Source organism: Rhinolophus sinicus, chromosome 1 (assembly GCF_057876585.1).
Source record: "Rhinolophus sinicus isolate RSI-liver-muscle chromosome 1, RSI-T2T, whole genome shotgun sequence".
Classification (NCBI taxonomy): Eukaryota; Metazoa; Chordata; class Mammalia; order Chiroptera; family Rhinolophidae; genus Rhinolophus; species Rhinolophus sinicus.
The window spans coordinates 66,659,288-66,680,794 of NC_142501.1; the positions used below are offsets into that span (position 1 = coordinate 66,659,288).

At 36.8% G+C, this 21,507-nt stretch overlaps 1 protein-coding gene across 3 annotated transcripts in view; it reads right to left on the minus strand.

The window, feature by feature from the left end:
• Nucleotides 1-8,816: 8,816 nt before the first annotated feature.
• Nucleotides 8,817-21,507, minus strand: part of SAXO6 (stabilizer of axonemal microtubules 6) — a 33,740-nt gene continuing 21,049 nt past the window's right edge. For 2 of the 3 annotated variants that reach the window (XM_074325439.2, XM_019748985.3), the window contains 8 exons: nucleotides 20,661-20,690; nucleotides 20,147-20,322; nucleotides 18,218-18,514; nucleotides 17,322-17,434; nucleotides 17,123-17,232; nucleotides 12,655-12,904; nucleotides 10,974-11,033; nucleotides 8,817-9,691 (listed from right to left, as the gene is read on the minus strand). In XM_074325439.2, coding sequence (XP_074181540.2) covers nucleotides 9,579-9,691; nucleotides 10,974-11,033; nucleotides 12,655-12,904; nucleotides 17,123-17,232; nucleotides 17,322-17,434; nucleotides 18,218-18,514; nucleotides 20,147-20,322; nucleotides 20,661-20,690 — 1,149 coding nt within the window. In that variant the 3' untranslated portion in view covers nucleotides 8,817-9,578. The remainder of the gene's footprint in view (nucleotides 9,692-10,973; nucleotides 11,034-12,654; nucleotides 12,905-17,122; nucleotides 17,233-17,321; nucleotides 17,435-18,217; nucleotides 18,515-20,146; nucleotides 20,323-20,660; nucleotides 20,691-21,507) is intronic. The other variant, XM_074325437.2, reaches the window with a different exon arrangement.

Genomic DNA, 21,507 nt, shown 5'->3' on the forward strand with positions numbered 1-21,507 from the left:
GAGATGTACATCTTCCTGGCTGTTTGATGATCACCAAAACCCAGAGGTCTGGCCCATTTCAATTATTTCTGAGCCCCTCTCAACAGTACAGGACAAATTTGAGTGCTCTCTTTCCGTCTGTGGCCATGGGAAATTCTGGGACACTGTCTTACAACCTTTCTACTAAGATCAGCCAAAGTCCACACAGTCATTTCTACTTTTTGCCAATTATCGGCCAGAGAGATTTTGAAAGGTTTTGCCATCTCTCTAGACTCACGGAAGTGAGACAGAGGTTCCCTTTTACTTCAGTAGTTCCCAAACCAGTGATGCGCTGGTAAATGTTTATCAACCACTTCTCCATGGAGAGACATCTTCATTGTCACAGTTTCCAATTTCTGCAGTGAAAATTTTCCCACTATGGCCAATTTCAAGCTACCAATGTGAGAACACTGAAGGTGGAGCTGGGAAGATACCACAATTGGCTTCCACAAGCAGGTGCAACTGGCTCCAGCACACCATCGCCCCAAACTAACTGAATTGTCTCTAATCCTCACTCACTCAGTCAACCCCAGACTCCATCTAGGAGAGTCTCAAGGAAGGACCCTTTCTCAATAACCCACATCTACCCTTCTCCTTCCCGTTTCCATCCCTAGTCTGGCTACTGTGAGTCTCTTGGGGGCTAGAAACATTGGCTGTGCCTGACTACATAGTCACCCAATTTGTATCTTTTGAAAGCAAAATCCAAAAGCTTGACCCCCTACTTTACTAGTTATTCAATGGCAACCCTTTATAGATCATAATGACTTATGGTCTAATGCTGAATTGGGAGAGAAAACCAGTTTAACGGAAAATACCAGATTGGAGGATCAGGGTAGGAACGATCTATATTTACTGTATCAAAATAATGGCTCACTACATTACAGAGAATTCACTCCCTCTCTCACCTCCCAAGCCCCTGCCAGCATCACCTGCCAAAGATTATACCCCCTACTCATTCCCCACATGGTGAAGGCACAGCTAGCACGTGCTTCAATGGATGTTCAGGCTAACATCCCAGGTGTGCAAGAAACACAATTTTATTTGTTTTTCTCTATAATGGAAATTAACTTATTTTAGCATGGCAATTTAGCCAATCTGTTAAAATTTAAAACATACATACTCTTTGACCCAACAATTTTATAGGTTTTGAAATATACCTGTTATAGGTTGACTTGTGGCCTCCCCCACCTCCAAAAATCATATGTTGAATTTCTAACCCCCAGTACCTCAGAATGTGTCTGTATTTGGAAAGAGGGTCTTTAGAGATGTAGTCAAGTTTAAATGAGGTCATCTGGGTGGGCCTTAATCCAACATGACTGGTGTCGCCATAAGAAGAGACGATTAGGACACAGACACACATAGAGTGAAGACCATGTAAAGACACAGGGAGAAGACAGCCATACACAAGTCAAGGAGAGAAGCCTTAGAAGAAACCAACCCTCCCAACACCTTGTTCTCAGACTTCTAGCCTCCAGAACAGTGAGAAAATAAATTTTTGTTTTTAAACCACCCAGTCTGTGGTACTTTGTTCTAGCAGCCCTAGCTACCGTGTTTCCCCAAAAATAAGACCTAGCCGGACAATCAGCTCTAATGTGTCTTTTGGAGCAAAAATTAATATAAGACCTGGTCTTATTTTACTATAATATAAGACCAGATCTTTAATATAATTAATATAATATAATATAATACTGGGTCTTATATTAGTTTTTGCTCCAAAAGATACGTTAGAGCTGATTGTCCAGCTAGGTATTATTTTCGGGGAAACACAGTGACACAATATTCTTTAAAAAAAAAAAATACTTGCATATTTTTACAAGGCAGGTAGTTGTGGGAAAGTACTCAGACTTTGAGAACTTGACTTCGAGGAATCACAGTACCGCAACAGACTCTAGGAGTGCCCCTCTACCAGCCCCCCAACCTTTTTAGTTACCCCCACTTATGTCTATCTACAGCACCACTCTCCTTGGCCTAAGGGCTTTCTCATGGCAGAAGTTGCCAGGGTATTGATGCTAATGATGCTTAGTCACTTCCATCCCCAGCCCAGCACCCTCCAGCCAGTAAAATGTGGGAGCACCCACAGCCCTCAACGCTGAGATACAAGCACGCAGAGCTTTCCCAGCTGTACTAAGCTTCAATTAGTCAGCATGGTAGCTGGTTTAATAATACACCTCTTTACTGGATACTCCTCTGATTAATCTCCCGAGTACATGCATTACTGTAACTGCTGTAGTTGATGTCAATACAAAAAGCATCTTCTATCTTTTTCTAACTTCTCTTTCAAGTCCCAATCAGGTGGGCGGTAGAATGGAGTCAGTGGAGAGACTGCTTGAGGTCTGGACAGAAAGATGCTAATGTGCTGTGATACACCTGTTAGGGTTGGGCCTCCTGGTCCTTAAGCCACTGCCCTAAATTTCTGTCTCACTTGCTAGTTAAAATTTTCCTTTTTTTTTTTTTCTACTTAATTTATCATCCCTCCGATAACACTTAGTACCTTGTATTGTATTTATGCATATCTGTCTCCCCTACTACTCTGTGAACTTTTTCTTTTTAATTAAAGTTTATTGGGTGACAATTGTTAGTAGTTACATAGGTTTTAGGCGTACAGTTCTGTAATACATCATCTATATATCACATTGTGTGTTCACCACCCAGAGTCAGTTCTCTTTCCATCACCATATATTTGATCCCATTTACCCTCATCTACAATCCCCGCCCCCTTACCCTTTGGTAACCACTAAACTATTATCTGTGTTGATGAGTTTTTGTTTCTTCATTTGTTTGTCTTCTTTTGTTTTCAGTTTGATATATCACATATCAGTGAAATCATATGGTTCTCTACTTTTCTGTCTGACTTATTTCGCTTAGTATTATAATCTCAAGATCCATCCATGTTGTCGCAAAAATTTCTTAAAATACTAAGTTAAAATAATTTTTCATTCCTCCCAGCATCCCTTACCTTCTTTGAAATAGAGCAATTTTAGGAAACAAGATGGAAAACAATAATAGGTACAATTATTGAGCTCTGTGTGCCACCATTAAGTGTTTCACATGCTTAAAATTGTTTCATTCTTACAATAACTATTTGAGACAACTTACAATTACTATCCTTGTTTAACATACTCATCAATTGAAGCTCAGAAAAGTTAGGTAAATGGCCCAGGATCACACAGCTGGTAAGTGGCAGAATCAAGACTCAAACATTCTCTTGTCTGACCCAAGAGTGTAAGCTGTTTAAAATGAACACTTACGGGTGTTCCTCTAAGCTTCTCTGTGGTCTTGTTAAGATTGTTAAAGAAAATCGATTGTAGAAAGACTTGTGGAGATTGGCTCATTCAGCCAGAAGAAAATATGATAAAATAATCTAACAAGTTTGACCTGTGTCATCGCTAAGTCTGCCTTTGAGAGGCCCTGCAGAGGCCACGGAAAAGATGAGTGCTCGAGTGAACCAGTGCCTTGGACCCACTGAAAACCAGAAGGCAAAGACAGGGTCAATGTTCTTGAAAACAGATTGGTTTGGCAGAGGGAGAAACATACAAGATTCGTTATATTTTTATTTCAATTAATATGAATAAAAGAATTGCAGTGACACATGGCCGAGTGTTATTTTTTTTTCCGAGTGTTGTTATTAACACACATACAAACGTGTACCCATACACACACACAAACCACAAATAGTCACTTTTTACTGTGACTTTTTCATTATTAGCGACTAGGAATTTAACAAAGGGAACCAGACATAGGAAAAAGCAAGATGCACTGGCCGGCTATGTTGCCCTTTAAAGAGAAGAAATGGAAATTAGTCATCACAGAGAATTTCAAAATCCACAATGAGTGGAAAATTATCTTTCGCCTTATACGGAATTAACAAAAAACAATAGCTAAATGTCCAATAAATCATTTTGTAACTTGTGACTGACTTGTTTAAGATTAAGTAGACTATTACCTGAAGAGACACTAAGATTAATGTGTTGTATGTAGCAGAAAATACCTGTGTAAGCTTTGCATGCCCTCTTAATGAAAGAATAAATGAATGAGTGAGTGAATGAATGAACATAATCACTAAATTTGTAAAATGAAGGTTATTAGATGTTTTTCTAGGACCCTCTTTAATCAAAGGTATCCAGCCTCCAAGTTTTAATTTTATTATATTATTTAAGTGGTGACTAAAGAACTGTACATATTGATATGTTAGTCTCTAATATTCTGTATTTTTATAGGTCTTCAAATTATAAAAACAAATCCAAGTGAAATTTTTTTTCTTGGTTCCCACATTTTGATTCTGAATGATGAAAGAAACGGGCATGTTCTTAGAGCATGGATCTGTGATGTTCTTAAAGTCTTGGCAGCTACAATTCAGTCATTAATTTAAGTGATCAGGCTGAGGTGATTATTTATGCCAGGTTATGCTCTCTGGTTAGTAAAGTACTTCAGATGTTTCATCTTTGCAAAATTATGAGTTAACGTTAATAACATTATTGGCTCTTTATGAAAAAAAAGTGTGAGTATAGTCATACAAACCTATTTCCAATTTTCTTTGGTTTCTCTAGAACCTTAACTGTTTTACCTGAATAATTTTTAATGGGAATATCAAATGCTAAGGTACTCATTGTGGGCAAAATTTTCCTGCCTGACATGCCCAAACTCTAATTGAATTTATGAATATAAAGATTCTATATTTTCCCATAATATGTGGCATTTTACATTTTACCTTTTCTTCTTGAAATTATAAAACTCCGAATTTTACTTAATTCATTAAAAAAACATAACTTGAAGCAGATAGGAAATCTTTGATATTGGCTGTACATTCATAAGGGGACCAACCTTACTATCTTTCCTTTCATCAGTAAGTGTCGTGAGTCCTTTGCCTGACTCATACCTGATAACATCTCCAATTCATGGTTACACTGATACAGTTTGCATATATCAGGTAATTGATTCCACCTTCTAGAGTCGCTGAGTCACAACATTGTAGTCACAGACTTCTTTGCTTTACCACATAACGGAAGTAGACAAATCATTTCAGCAGCCCTGCCCCAAACTGCTTCAGTGTAATCTGAATAAATGTAGGTCATCTAAGATAGGGCTATGAGGCAAGAGCCCACAATTTCAGGATCCACAGCCTTTTGCTTTCCAGATTTAACCTTCACCTTTCTAAAATATGCCTTTTTCTCCCATTGTTTTAAGGAAAATTGGCCTTTAGCACAGTAGAACTAACATTTTGAATTAAATAACGTTGACCTTATGAAACACCTTTACAGACCTCACACCACTGAATCTTCAAGTTGGTAGGTGAGAGACACAAGCTCAAAGAAGTTTAACCAGTTTGCTCAAGCTTATTATAACTCCAAAGCCAGTGGTTTCCAAACTCTTTGAATATCAGCATCACCGGAATTACACATAGGTTCCCAGACCCCTTCTCTGGCCAGTTCCATGGGTGGGTCGGTCACGGGTAGTCACCCTCTATAGTCTATTATCTGCTATTTGTGGCTAGTTTTTATTTTCTGGTGGACTCCAGCCAAAAAAGGAAACTACACCAAAGGACTTTATTTTTATAAGCCAAGGAAGATGCGAATGATATAATGTATTTTAGTAGTTTATCTTGAGTTGCTTCTTTTTCCTGAAATAGATTTTATCAGAAATTATATGGAAAGTAAAGACTTGTGTAGCGGCTGTAGTGGTGGGCTTGTAAACTGCCCTGGGGAGGGGAGGTCACTGGGGAGGAAGCACTGATTTATAGCATTTGCTTATTTCCTTGGTATAAATACCCACCATGGCCAATTTCAAACTACTGATGGTGTAACAATCTGCTCACAAAATTTCTGAATATTTAACAATTGGCCCAAAAACTAGCTCCAGCATACTACTGGGTGTAGAATATATTGGAGAGAAACTGAACAATTTCCCAACATCACCTAAATGGTCCATTAGGTGGTTCGAATTGGTTGTGAACTCCCCAAACATCTGTTGACTTCGTGCTCTGACTTTCAAATGCCCCCCAGTCCTCATCTCTCACTCAGTTTCCAAGGACATGCTCTGATAGAGGTTTGGGGACTAGTAGATGGAGCATTTAGTGGAGAAGTGGATGTCATCTTTAGGATGACTACTCGTCCCCTCTTACCTGCGTCCTAGCAGGGGTAGCACTATGGAAGAGCTGCCCTCTGCTGGAGGGAGGTTGCTATCCTTGACAGGCCCGTGCAGGACCACGGCGGGAATGAAACATGAACTACAGTTTAAGGAAGCTTGGCTCTTAACCTGAGAGGGGAAAAAAGGGCTGAGTCTTTCTGTGAGACACAGAAAGTCTTTCTCTCACCACAGGAGACAGACACGGCCAAAGCAGGATCAACAGTAACGTGAAGTTGAGCAGCAAAGGGCTGAAGATACCACTGCCCTGGTTTTCATCCATGAGTCAAGCTAGAGGGACAGACTGGCCTCTCAGAGCTCCCCATGACCAGGCCCAGAGGGGCACAACCGTAGCTAGTCCAGTGACAGAGACTCCTTTTTTATCCTGGAGTAGCCTTCATGCAGCCGACTCATCTAGGGAAACCGAGTGACGATGGCAATGCGACAAAGCCTGATGCCACCACATATAAAAGTACCAAAAACAATATGTAAATGATTCTAGGATCACATACATTTTAGATTATGTGCTCCTTTGGGAAGCTTCCAGAAGTCGGGATGTTTTCTGGGCGTCTACAACTACAACAAAGGTAAAACCCACCCTTGAGCACCCTGGGTAGCCAACCGCAACCCAGCTGCATATAAGCACAAACTTGTTTTCAATGTTGATTCTCTTTCCTTCTAGTTGAATCCATTTGTACAATGTATGTGTCCATATACCCTTTTTTCCTGACTAGAAAAGTACGTGGTTCATTTATCTTCAAGAAAACAAAGTTAAAAATGTAACTCCCAAATGAATCAACTGGAGAACTGAATCACAGTTAACACTCACAATTTTGGCACTCCAGAGTAGGCAACGTGGGTAGATTTCGAGGAAAAAGACCTAGGTTTACCAGCTATGAGATCTTGGTCCAGTCATTTAGTCTAAGAGTGTTTGCCCATCTGTAAAATGAGGATATTTGTGCTTCAATCTTACGGTAACATTTCCTACCATGTACGAAGCAATTTATCATGTTCTTTATTCTTAATTCTCAAAATCATCCTTCAAGGGTTCTTAAGAGTTCAGATTCCCACAGCGACCCACAGAGAGCAAAAACAAACGTGCAAAGCCTCCATATATGCGTATTTGTGCACCTTTATCTGGGTTCTCAACCAGGGACATAAGGGAATCTCAGCATCCTAGGGTGAAGATTGTGGGAAAGGAAGAAGAGGCAGTAGGTGTGCATTTTGGAAAAAACTTCCTTTGTGATTTTGATAGCCTCTCCCAGTCCAGCTTTTTAGATACCAATTTTGACAAAAAGACCAAACCACCAGTTTATAATATTGATTTGAGCGTACACTGTATGGAGGGATAGATAGAATGAACTGCAAAGGGAAATGAGGAAGCTTTTAAGATAATGGAAATGTAGTGGATCTGGCTTGTGGTGTTGGTTTCACAGATGTATATACATTCTTTCTAAACTCATTGAGCTATAAAATTTTTTTTAATGATTGCAGGTTTTTGTACATGAAAGTGTACCTTAATAAAATTGATTGAAACATTGAGTTAACAATCCCAGCTCCTACATGCCAACAACTCTTATGGAACATTTCTCAAGTAAACTACTTACCTCCCAATTCAAGCATATGTCCTTTGAGTTGCTCTTTTAGTATGAGTGATGGACTAGTACTGATCCCTCAACACTATTCTGTCCCCTGGGCCACTGAGTAGGGCTTTTAAGAGACAGTCAGTAGTATGCTGCAAGGACAAACTGTCACACACAGACTGCGGTAATATCCTCAACCTCCTGAGACCCATACCCTAATCCGTCTAATACCCAATAGATCAAGCGGAGTGACTTACTCCAATGGATGAACTCAGACTTTACATTCTATAGCTTAGGTCAGATAGACTGTGAGTTATGCAGTTCCTTGCAAGCTAGCTCGAACTCCTTTCTTCACTGTAGATGGGTGGTCAGCCATTGAGAATTCTGCCTAACCAACTAAACCAACTTTCAGTTCCAAATTTATTTTACAATATGCCTCAGTAAACATTTGTACAGAAGCCAAGACAACTTGTGTTCTAAAATCCAATTATATCCTAATTTCTAACTTTTATTTCCATCTTTAGTTACTTAGTAACTTTTTTAATCAACGAACTATTTTAAAAGGTCAGTATTTGTAAGCAAATAATTGTACACCACAGTTCTTTATAACCTCATGATAACATAAAAATCTTTTATAATGAAAACTAACATTGTGAACTGATGACTTGTACAAGCACTTGTAACCAAATTAAGCACTTTAGGACATTGTTCATTTGTTTTCTAACCAATAAGCACGAATATTCTGTATAGTTTATCTTCAGTACCTTCTACGAATGATTATAAAGATTTTATGTACTTTTATGAAATCGTATTTTTAAAAAATTAAATTTATCATGATTTGCAAGATAAAGAGTAAGATAACAGAACATGTCTTATGAGTGAAATAGTTAAAAAGCATGTGTTAAATTTTTTAAAAATTATCCTGCCTTGGAAATTTTATGCTTCCTACATTTGTGCAAAATATTGTGGACTTGGTTTCAATGCATTTGGATTGCTGCAAAAGAAGTATAACAGTTGTTTAACCTGGTATGAGTAGAATGTTTCCAAAAGATAATTATTTGTCCCATGTAATAACATTCTGGAGAAGTCAAACACTTGAAATACTTGATCAATTTTTATTTTGAAATGTCTACAAATTTTTAGTTCCCCATTATACAAATAATTTTTTAAAATTCAGACATTATTCAAATGTAAGCCAGTCCTTGTTCAATTAGAATGCACACAAAGATCAAAAATATACATATACTCTCAGCAAACTTTGTTACATAAATAGGAAAAATATATACAGCCGGTATTTTCAATCTAAAATAAAATTATCTTAACATTGTAACAACATACAGAAGGTACTAAAAAATTACCACTACACAAAAAAGGAACAAAAAAATGTTCCTTTTGTTAAAGGAACAAAAAAATTCATTTTATGACATCTATAATTATAAAGATACATAGAACCAATTTTAGGGAAATATATACTTCACGCTTGGATCATAGTTTTTACTTCACTTTGTTCACTTTTTTACAATATTCTCTGGATAGGTGAAATGCACAATTCTACCAGCTAGCTTTGACACCTAATACAAAAGTTAGAACATGTGAAGAACTATATAATCTACTCATATGTCTTTCTACTTTGGGATTCACGTAAAAAGAATTCTTTAAAAGTTAAATTTGTGTGAACCTGTGTTAAAATTTTCCAAGTAAACTGATTGGCTATTGAAAAATCAAATAATTCTTTGTAAGCAGAAAATGTTAGAAAAAAATCCAAACACTTGAAAAGCCTTAACATAGTAAAGCAATAAAGAAAAACTGTTCCCATGGTTCCCTAGATAAAAGCAACTCAACCAGGTGCATGTTTAATTACGTTTTGCCCCAGAAACTCTCCTTCCTTTTCTGAGCTCGTGCCAGAGTTTGAAAAGCCTGGAGACTCGAAGCTGCAGAGCGAGCCGAAATCTCAGATAATCTGTCCACATCTGCAATGAAAGAATTATAGTCAGTGCTAAAAATAACTCATACAAAAATATTGTTTTGTAATACTGACAGAAAAGTAAAAGCACCAAGCTTTGTAATGTCAACACTGATTCTGACAGGAAAAAAATAATCCATAGAAATATAAGAGAGTAATGTTTTCAGAATAGTTCATAGTAATTTCCCAAGTTTACCAAATTCAGAAATCAAACATTTTAATGTTAAATGAGCATTCTGTTTCCTTCCTGAAATCCCACAATGTCATTACCTTAACACACAGCTTATGATTTCAGTATTACCTGGAAACAATTCATCATCATACTTTCTTGTCCTACTTTAAAAAGCACAGCTGTTCTGAGCGAAAAGCTTCTCAAAACTTTGTAAAAACAAAATGCCATAGCTTAACATGGTACTTACATAACATTTCTAAAATAATCTCACTTAATGTGAAATAATATTTGACTTTAATGTGCTGCCCTTTCATTATTACTGAAATTCCTCATCCTGAGTGAGCAAATCTATTATAAGACTATTTGTAAGCATTGTTCTTCCATTAAAGAGAAATCAGAACTGGATTCAAATTGTCCAGATAATTCCACTTTAAAACATAGTAACTTGATTTCTAGCTCACTGAAGTCTGAAAACAAAGTCCCAAATGTGCTTAGAGGAGAGAAAACCTTTAACGTGTGTGAACTTAAAATATATAAAATATTGATTTAAATTTAATTTCAAATCCAAAATTTATAATTCAGTAATTTCATACTTCTAAGAATGAATAAAAATTGTAATTTCAGTGGTTTGCATCAAGAAGTCAAAATTCCTCCTGCTACTATTAGAAGCAAATTGATTTGTCAGAATGAAAACTACACAGAAGAAAAAAAGTTCATTTTCTGTAATCATATTTTTTTTGAGAATTGAAAATTGGTAAGCATAGGCGTTTGGAGAAAATGCTGGCTATATAACGCTAGGTCAACTTCCTAAGCCCCCACCTAGCCAGGGTGGAAAAACAGAAAGAGTTCTGACCTCAGTGTGATGTGAGGCACAATCTCTTACCATTTGTTTGCCCTAGAGAAGATTTTCCAAGGCTTTAGGTGCCAGTTTACTCATTTGTAAAATGGGGATAATTTTACCTCCTTCACAAGATTTCAAGGATCCAATGAAACAACATCTGTGAAAGTACTTTGTAGAGTATATAATGCTAGTCAATTTTAAGATCATTGTACTATTATAACTACCATATAATAAAACCTCATACTTTTATCTTATGTTATTTGACTATGGAAATACCTTCATCATGAAAGGCTTCATGCTGAGGTAACTGGAAATTGTTCTTCTTTGCTTTTCCCACTTAAAAAAAAGGCAGAAGAAATTATCTTTCAAAGCTACCCAACAGTATATCTTATTTATGTAAACCCTTAGTGAAAGCAGCCTGTCAAAATTTTATTAATTTTAAATCTTTAATAGAAATTACTATCAAAGGGCCATTCATTAATTTATAATGTGCTTATTAGGAACAAACAGGTAAACAAACAATGGGGTAACCTCCTAGAATTCTCAATGATAATGTTATCTATTGTAACTTTAAAAGAACGTAGTAGGTTTCTGTTTAAAGATGGTAGATGGAATACACACATTTACAAAAATGACATAAACCCACAGGAAAGAAAATGGGAGACAAAAACACAGCAACAAAATTTTGGAAAGTGGAAAGCAAATAAAAGGGCAGTGAGTGTGTTGTTAGCATACTCAAGCAAGTTGACTCCTCAAGCAGAGGAGGGAAATCAAGAAGCAACCACTTTGTTCCCCTAACATGTCAGTGTTTGGGAGTACTGAGTAGCACTGAAGTTGGAGTGAACGTAAGACTGAACAAAGAAACTGGTTGAAAGTCTTTTTACAAACAGACTGCCAGGTCCTTTAAATTTGCACAGGTAGGTAACTGCCCCTCTCCCAAAAGAGTAACGGAGGTTTCATCTCTAAAGGTTTATTAAAGCTACTCTAACTAAAGGATACTAGGTTCAACTCAGGGCAAGGGTACCATATTCAAAACAGGGAGATTATATATGTATCACCCATCTTCCGAAAGAGATAAAACATGTGATCCATGAAATGAGAACATGATGCTGTATAAAAGGAATATGCAACGCTAAAAAAATTCTTAGAAATTAAAAATATAGTAAAATTATTTTAAAAAACTGGAAGAGGTAGAAGATAAAAATTAGTAACCCTTTCAAATTAAAATAAGAAGACAGAGATGGCAAATGGAAGAGGTAAGAAAATAAAATAAAATCATGGTCAACATGTCCAACGTCTGATTAATGGGAGTGCCAGAAGAAAAGCAAACAGAAAATGGAGGGAAAGAAATTACTGACTAAATAATTCAAGAAAATTTCCCAGAAGTAAGGAACTGAGTTTCTAGACTGAAAAGGTATACTGAGTACTAGCAAAATGAATGAAAAAACACCCATTGTAAAATTTTAGAGCGTTGCGTATAAAGAAAAGAAGCCAAAAGCTGCCAGGAAAAAAAGCCACATACAAAAGATCAAAAATAAAAAGAGCATCAGACTTCTCAACAATAATAGTGGAAGCTAGAAAAGAACAGAGCAATGCCTAATAAAACTAAAGGAAAATAATTTATGACCTTGAATTCTACATGCAGGCCACATCTGGCAATGTCTGAAGACACTTTTGGGTGTCACACTTAAGGAAGGGGTGCTACTGGCACCTAGTGCGTTGCCTAAATGTGTACGGGAAAGAACTTGAGAGACACCTCACACTTATAGAAAAGTGAACTTGGGTACAGCACAATTAACTGTTCCAAAGATGAGATCTTTCCTATTTAAAGAAATTTATTACATTAACTAAAAACCTAAATAACATCATTTATTAACATGTAGTACATACTTATAGCCTTTGTATCAGTTTAATGCTTTCATTTTAAAAGACAAAAAATTAAAACCAAAATAATTACCATTATGCTGAAATTCTGGGTCTTTCAGAGAGCCCTGAATTCGACGAGAGGGACGCCAGTAGGATGGAGCAGAGGGTGGAGAAGGAGACTGCCCAGGAGTGTTTGCTGGATGTTCTGGACTTTTTGAACCTGGATTTGCCCCAGCAAATCTGGAGATATTGATATCAGAATCTTCTCTCAAAGGCAGGGGATCAAGTGTTTTTATACCAGCAGCTGGAGAAGTCGGGAGGGCTACTGCACGACCTTCTTTCTAAATGAAAAAAAAGATACATATGTGTCGTACTTGTATAAATAAACATATAAATACAAAAAAAAATCATCATAAAATCAATAGGAGAAAATATGGGGAAACTTTATATAACTTCTATGTGGGGAAGATTTTATAAGTCTAAAAACCAAATATAGACAAACATTTAGCTATGTAAAATATATACACAGGTTGCCAAAAAAATGTACACACATTTTTAGAAAGGAAAAAACTGTAATAAAATTGTAATAATATAAACTGATAACAAAAGATGAATCAAGTCACGTTTGACTTCTGCAATCACAAGAGGTGCTCAAAGTGGTTACCATCAGCGCCCAGACACTTCTGGTTACGGGAACACTGTTCGGTAGACTTCCGTGCGAGTGTGTGAACTGCTCCAGCACCACAGCAGAAGCAGCAGGACTTGTTGCTGAGCGAGGCCTCCTGGGTCTTCCCTTGTGCACATCACACACAGCACCGTGCGTCTCAGACTTACCACGAATGCGCGCACTTGTTTGGGTGTTGAAGGCTCTGTTACATACCCATGTCTCCACTGTCATTGTACTTCCACAACGTCCTCGAATTTCAAATACCACTTCCAAATGGTCTTGTGCTTCTCGAGTGACAACCGTGCTTCCGCCATTTTCTTTGTCTGTCCTCCCTGTCGCTTGGTGACACTAGCATTCATTTGATTAATGCCGTCTTTTGAGCGAACGTCATACTACACATTGCTACTGTAATTCAATTCAATTAAACTTCGAAAAGCAATACATAGATAACATCTCTTAAAATGTGCATACATTGTTTTGGCACCCCTGGTATATACCATATATATACATTTTAAAAAATTAAAAAGAAAACTTGAGGAAAATATATAACTTATATGATTGATGGTGAATTATCATTGTCACATAAGTATTTCTTTAAAAATAACAAGAAAAAGATAAACCTAATTTAAAAGTAAGATAAGGATATGTAAAAGTAATGCATATACACTGAAAATAAAAATGGCAAACATATTCTATCTCACTTATAATCAAATAATTTCAAAATAAAAGCAATGAGGATCAATTTTTCACTTCCCAAATTACAAAGATTACTTTAAAAAAAAGTATAATACTAGAGCTGGCAAGGATGTAGAAAAATTGGTACTACAGTATTGCTGGGAGCACAATGTTTTGGGGGAGCTGGCAAAACATAGCAAAGGCCTTAAAATTTTGTATTCTTTGACCACACAATAATACTTGGGGAGTATTTACAAAAAAGGAGATAATAGCAATATGAACAAAAATATAGCTAAAGGATGGATTTCAAAATAGGAAAATTAAGAAATAACAATAGGCATCTAGTTTTAAAAAATAGATTTCAACCATAAGCATCTGGTTAAAACAACCATAATATAACTAACTATAGATTTCACGTTATTAAAAATTTGAAATTATATTTAATGATATGGAAATATGTTCACAATACATCGCTAACTGAGAAAAATGGATTATAAAGGCTTATCTCTACAGTCTAATAAAGGAATACACTATATAGCTAAATAACTCAAAAATTTAACAGTGGATGTCTCTGAATAGTAGGTGTGACATCATTTATTATCTATTTTATTTTTGTAAGTATTTTTTATTATCTACAATGATAATGTATCACTATCCTAAAAATCCCTGTAAAGTTTTACTTTACATCTGATTCTGATCAATCTTCTGAATTCCTACTGCCACATTTCCTTTAGTAAACCTATATATGTACACATAAGCAACAGGAAATAGTTTAGATATTCTGTCACTCCAATAACACTCTTTCAGCACATTTTTCATGGGTACCAGCCATGAGCCGGGTTCTAAAAACTGGTCTGTGAATGTTCTCTAACCGACTTCAGCAACCTCTCCGATCCTACAGCAACCTCTCCATAATCTCCATTTCCAACTACCGCCTCCTAACTTTAAAACTAATTCCCACAGGTACCCTTAATTCCAACAAGTCCTTTAGTCTGACAGGACCTCCCATCCACTGATCCTGTCACCTTTGCACTGTACCTTACTTTATTGAGTCCTATTTTCCCTCCATAACCAACTCAACGTCCATGGGTAATCACTATTATCACTTACTCCCTTGACAAAACATGAACTTCAGTTAAAACCAATTCTCTGCCTGTCCAGCACCTCTGCATCCAAACATACCTGGAGAAAAATACACGACCTATCCTGATTGGTTTTACATCAAATTTGTGCTCACTAACCTGAAATAGCCCCTCAATGTTGCTCTGTAGGACCTCACATTCCCCTGGCCCGCTCACTTTCGCACTGTCTGAAAAACTATTTCATGCTTTATTCTCTTTCCTCAAACCTCCAACATTTTCTTCCCCAGCCTCATTCCCAACAAGGATCTTTCTTCATAATCTGCCAAAAGCAATCAGAAGAGACTTTCCCAAACCTCCCACATTTTCCTGTATTTCATCAGCAGTGCCCATATAATCTGCCTTCCCTCTTTTAACTCTACCAGTGCTAAGGCTAACTAACCCTGCCACATCTCCCCCAAATCCTACACCCTTTCTCCTATTCAAGAACATCTTTCCAACAATTTTCCCCTCACCCCTGCATCATCTTTTCTCTTTAAAATTGTTCTCATCAACATACAACTGTGCTGTTATCTTCTCTTTTGATCTCACATTTTCTATCTCCCACTCCATTACTCTGCTCCCCTGCATAAAAAAACTTTTGAACACATCGTCTGTGATGCTGCTGCCAACTCCTCTCCTCTCCGTTCTCTTGAACTCATGGGCATTTAGGCTTCCGTCCCTCCCCTTCGTCCAAGTCCCCAACCACACCACGCAGCTAACGCCAATCATTGATTCTCCTCCCTTCCTGACCTAGCAGCAGCACTGCCGCTCCCTCCTCCAGGACACTGCAGTCTCCTGTTTCCCACCACCTCACTGATGGTTCCTCTTCTGTCTCTCTGCTGGTTACTCCTCAGCTTCCCAAGATCAAAACCCTGGGACTCAGACCTGCCTACTCCTCCTCTTCTCTGTCTGATGATCTCCCCCAATCTCAAGATCTTACATACCTCTACCTCCCATTTGATAAAGAGCCTAAATCTCCATCTGCAGCCCAACTTCTCCTCTACACTCCAAACTCAATCAATTCCCTCCTCCACCTGTCTACTTGTATGTCTAATAAGCTTCTCAAATTTAACACGTGAAAAACAGAACTCTTACTCTTCCCTGACGAATCTTTTCCTCACATTCTCTTCCTCATCTCAGTTAAATGGCAACTCCATCCGTACTGCTCAGGCCAAAAATCCTGAGTCATCCTTGATTTTTCCCTTTCTCCCACCGCGTATCTTACACATCAGCAAATCTTATCAGCTATATCTTTGATGTATATCCAGAATCAGACTTTATCATGTGACCAAATGACCATCACTCTTGCCTGGACGTGGGAATTGACTCCCATCACTCCTTTGCCCCTCCAAAGCTTCCCATTTCATTCAGAACAAAATTCAAAGCCTTTGCTATGACCTGTAAGCCCTACACAACTGAGTCGCCCACTACACCTCTGAACTCATTGCCCATCATTCTCGCTCCCTTGCTCTCTGCTCCAGCCACACTGACTTCCTGACTGTTCCTCCAAGAATGAGCTACCGTGTCACCTTGGGGCCTTGGCACTTGTTCTCTTGTCTAGAATGCCTTCCTAGATACGTATGTGGGTGAGTCCTTCACCCACTTCAGATTCAGCTCAAAGGCCACCCCCTTAAAAAAGTTTTCTTGGCCTCTGCCCCATTTTATTTTTCTCTTAGTACTTATCACACTATGTTTTCCTGCTTATTGTCTCTTTCTTCCACTCGAATGTAGTTCAATAAGGGTAGGATTTTTGTCTGTTTCTTTCACTGCTATATCTCCAGTGCTAAAACAGTGCCTGGAACATGGCTGACTACAAGTGCCACAAAAGTAGATGCTCAATAAATAGAACTGTTTTTCTTCTCTCTTCCGGTTGAGTCACTACAGACAAGATTTGAAAGTCTATCAAGCAGAAATACAATGCCAATACCAGAAAAAACAACCCAGTGCTTTTGCCTGACTAAAAATACATTAACAGCATTGTCTCCACATACGATACACAAAATTTTCTAAAATCTAAACCTATCATTCATTTATTAAATGTGATTAAAATAATCATTCCCTGAAGAAATGTTCTTCCCCAAAATATAAATATTTACCTTCTTAAAATCACCCTTCGAAGTTTCTAAGACATCTTGAGAGGGTATTTTTTTCTTCTGTTCCAGAGCTGGAGGCTTCACCTTAGAGGGAGACACCAAAACAGCACCACCTGGAAACACGCAGAAGATTGTCAATTAAACTAAATTTTCAAGTAGAAAAGGCAGGTTAAGTAAGAACTGCACGATGTTTGTCTATTACCAACAGCTGGAGTGGTAAGATCATGATGAGTCCTTTGGATTCCACCAAGTTCTCTCAGCTTAGGAGTAGGAAGCCTGCCTCCTTTTACTGAGGATACAGAAGAAGAATCTGACCTACAAATTAAAACAATCTATATGAAGCATTCTTCCAGGAAATATGATCAAAAATACTTTGCCATCATTATGTAATAACAAAGTATAAAACTTTTAAGATAAGGCTATTTTGTTCCTGAAAAATATAAATCTACATGCAGGTAAGAGCGACTGAATATTGGAAAAGAGGACCGATCACTGCAAGTCAGCAACAGCAGAGCAGAGAATTATCCGGTTAAATCAGGGCCTAAGTCCCATATTATCTGCAAAACTCACGAATAAATGATGAGGGATCTGGACTATGAACAAAAAGCACCATTATCAATGGTAGAGAACCACTCCCCAAAGAAATCTGCATATAAATCAACAGGAATTAGCTATTTACTGAAATCACTTATTTTAATATTGTAAAACATTATCTTTTCTTTCTTTTTTGGTATAATCATCCGATACTGAAGAAAATCAGTTATTTTCCTTAAATCATAAAGAAAGCCATTCTTCCAGACATATTTACAAATCAGGCAAATCATAATTTGCAGGACACAAATGAAAATAACACCAACTTCTTCCTCCCCAAGTAGCTCAGTGTTCAATTGTTCAATTACCAATTTGTGGTGACTCAAATACCTGACTGAATCAAATTATAAACCATACAGAACGCCTACTTCATGACATTAAAGTAAATTCTGCTCTTTATTAGTCATAAAACCAAAAGCGTAAACCGCAATACTTAGTGACAAAACAAAATATGTATTAACCATGCACAATAATGCTGCTATATACAGATTAATTTAAAACTCTCACCCTTCTTCTTTCTTGTCTGCCTTAGATTTTTCATGTACTTCCAACTTGTCTACCTCTCCCATATAAACCTGCTTGTCCCTTTCCCTTTCCTCCTGCTCCTTTCTCCGCAGTTTCTGTAAGTCTTCATTGGTGTTCTCTGCATCCCAAGCCAGACGCCTTCTAACAGGTATGGTGGGAGCACCTGACACCCCCAATTTCTCCATGGTATTTTTCTGGGGCTGTTCTTCCAAGACAGGTCTTTTTTCTTCTAGTTTTGTAGAAGGACATTTCTGCAAAGTCTTATGGCTTATAGGATCTCTGCATAACAAAATAAGTTTTACTTTAAGCTTGCATAGTTTGAGGATTCTAGTTGATACTAATTTTAATGAGTCCATCATTCCCTTCCACTGTCCACAGCTATGTTTCCCATAGCTACCGCCTTTCCCAGGCATGGAAGAAAGAAATCTAATAATAAATCAGACAGAGAAAGAGAAATACCGTACGATCTCACTTATGTGTGGAATCTACAGAAAAGAATAAATGAATGAACTAATCAGAAACAGTCTCAGAGACAAAGAGGAAAAACTGAGGGCTACTAGATGGGGGGGGTGGGGATAAGGGGGAAGGTGAGGGGATTAGAAAGCACAGTCGGTAACCACAAGATTGCCACAGGGTTACGAAAGTCAATTTGGGGGATGTAATCAATAATGTTGTAAAGATTTTGTAGGGTATCCGATGGACACTTGTCTCGTTAGGGAGACCACCTCAGGGATGTAGATATCTGATCACTGCACTGTACACCTGAAGCTGAAGCTGAACAATAATGAATGTCAACTACAATTTTATATATATATATATATATATATATATATATATATATATATATATATATATATGTATATAGTTACAAGAAGCGGTGTACAGTATTCGGAATAGAGACAGTGGAAATGTAATGGCTGTGTGCGATGTCAGAGGGGTAGTGGATAGGGAGAGGGGGGTTGTCACTGTGTGAGGGATATAAATGATAAATGTCTAACTATTACATTGTTTTGTGCACCTGAAACTAATAAAAAAAAGTTACAAAAAAAACAGTTCATTTTATAGTACAATAAAGTTGTGATCTGGAATTCCTATTAAAATATTCAAAACTATTTTTATCTCCTCCTACCTTCACATATACATGCTTGTACTACCACTGACAAAACTCAGATAAATCTCCTAAATTGGCATTTATACACATAAACCAGGACCCCACCTGGTCTAACTTATTCAGTTACTCAAATTAGAGTTTGTGCACAAACTCAAATGGACTTGTGGATCTGGTAAGCTGATTCAAATTTTATACGTTAGATAGATAATTCTTTTCCAGATAATGTTTAATAGATTTTGTGATGAACTTTTTAAATCAGATGTCATATAACTAGAATTTACAGTTCAATTTGGGATGTATGACTATGTTAATATACTGTGACAACTAAAAACTATTTTATTTGCTACAAATCATTGTGCTATTTCTCTTATAAATAGTTAAATCCTGTTCACTTCAAAATCCAAAACAACAGAGAATTCATCCATAGGAGCAGGACCTGAGTTCCGTATTAACCATGAAACTTAATTATTGAATAATAATGGATATGTACTAATAGTTTACTTTTAAAGTTCTTTTACAGCTACTGTATAATCATCCCAATTCTACTTTTACTTATTAACAAGGAATATTATAAAATCCCATCTTCCCGATTTACATTATTTATTATTTATACACAAGTGTGTAAAGCAAGTATGCAGTTTTTCAGAAAATAAACTAAAAATAATGAAATATAATAAATGGCTGGCATATCTCCATTTGATCAGAAGATTAATTTTGAATATTTATATCATTTCCTATATAATTCCATGCTGTACATCAGCTACAACATACTTTTTCACCATACACAAAGAACATCTCACCCAGCAAGATCTAATGCTCTAATGTTACTACTAATGGTTCCTTCTGAGCTCGTGGTTGAGGAGACATCCCAACAGCAGTTGTTATCAGACAGAATCTGATTCAGATGGTCCCGAGAAAAATGTGTTCCCTGAAGTCGTTTCCTATAAAACTCAGCCATCTCTCGGAGTTCTTTAACCTACGCAGGAGAGTTAAGACATCATGAATTATACTGTAAAAGCTCCTTTGCAAATATCACCAAATAGCATATCAAAGACATTGCACACATACAGCCAGAGACCAAGAAGAAATTAAAGCAAAAATAGCCACATACATTCATTAATCTATGCACATTTTTAAGCAGAAATTAAAACATCAAGCTAAAGCACAATGCAGTTATTTTGTCTCAGGCCAGCAGGCAGGGAGAAATTTGTAGCAGCTAAGAAAAAATATTTACACCTACTTCTTATTTCAACTGAAATTATACAAGTACTCTATGCATTACTACAGTTTTTTAAAAACTCAAAAGCAACCAACCTCTGCATACCACATGGCATTTACAGAACCCTAGGGGAGGAATACAGAAACATACTTAATGACAGGTTAATGCCATAAATGAATATTAATGGGAATCAGTGAAATACCTTATTATTATTCTAAATATATATCAAATTTGTCAATCAAATTGTTAAGTATTTTTAGTAATATTTAATTCAGTAACTAAGATATCTTAATATTAGCTTGAAAACCAGCCACATTACTGCATAGCTGGGATGGTGTCCATGACAGGTAACCTAATTACTATTCCAATTTCCCCACCTCTGGAAGATTACTGATAGGCCAGACACCCCATGCCCGGCTTAATTTCCTGGTTTTATATACAGCTGCTACTAGTATAGAAGCTCCCACTGAGAGAGTCATGAGGCTTCCCCCTCCAAATTCCTCAATTGTTTCCTTGGAATCAGCAAAACCTCAACTTTTTTAAAATGTATTAAATATACAGTAATTTTTTAATCCCACAAAATAATTATTGTAATATATTCAACAGAGACAAACAAACAAAAAAAATGTTCTGATGAACTACAAGGTGATGAGAATTCCCTAATATGCGAATAACGTATTTCCATGTGAAATGGAGCCTTTTGTAACTCATTTAAAACCCTTTCATTTTATATATTATACTGCCACCTGCTGGCTTCCCAAAATACAATTCCATAATGTAAAAAACTTACATTGCACCTTAAAATTCTGTCTAAAATAATCTGTTATAAACCAATTACCTCAATAAAATTAAAATAAATAAAATAAAATAATATTTATTCTCAAAAGACTAATTTTTCTATCATAAAGATGGAATATTAGCATTAAAAGGATATTTGGATAC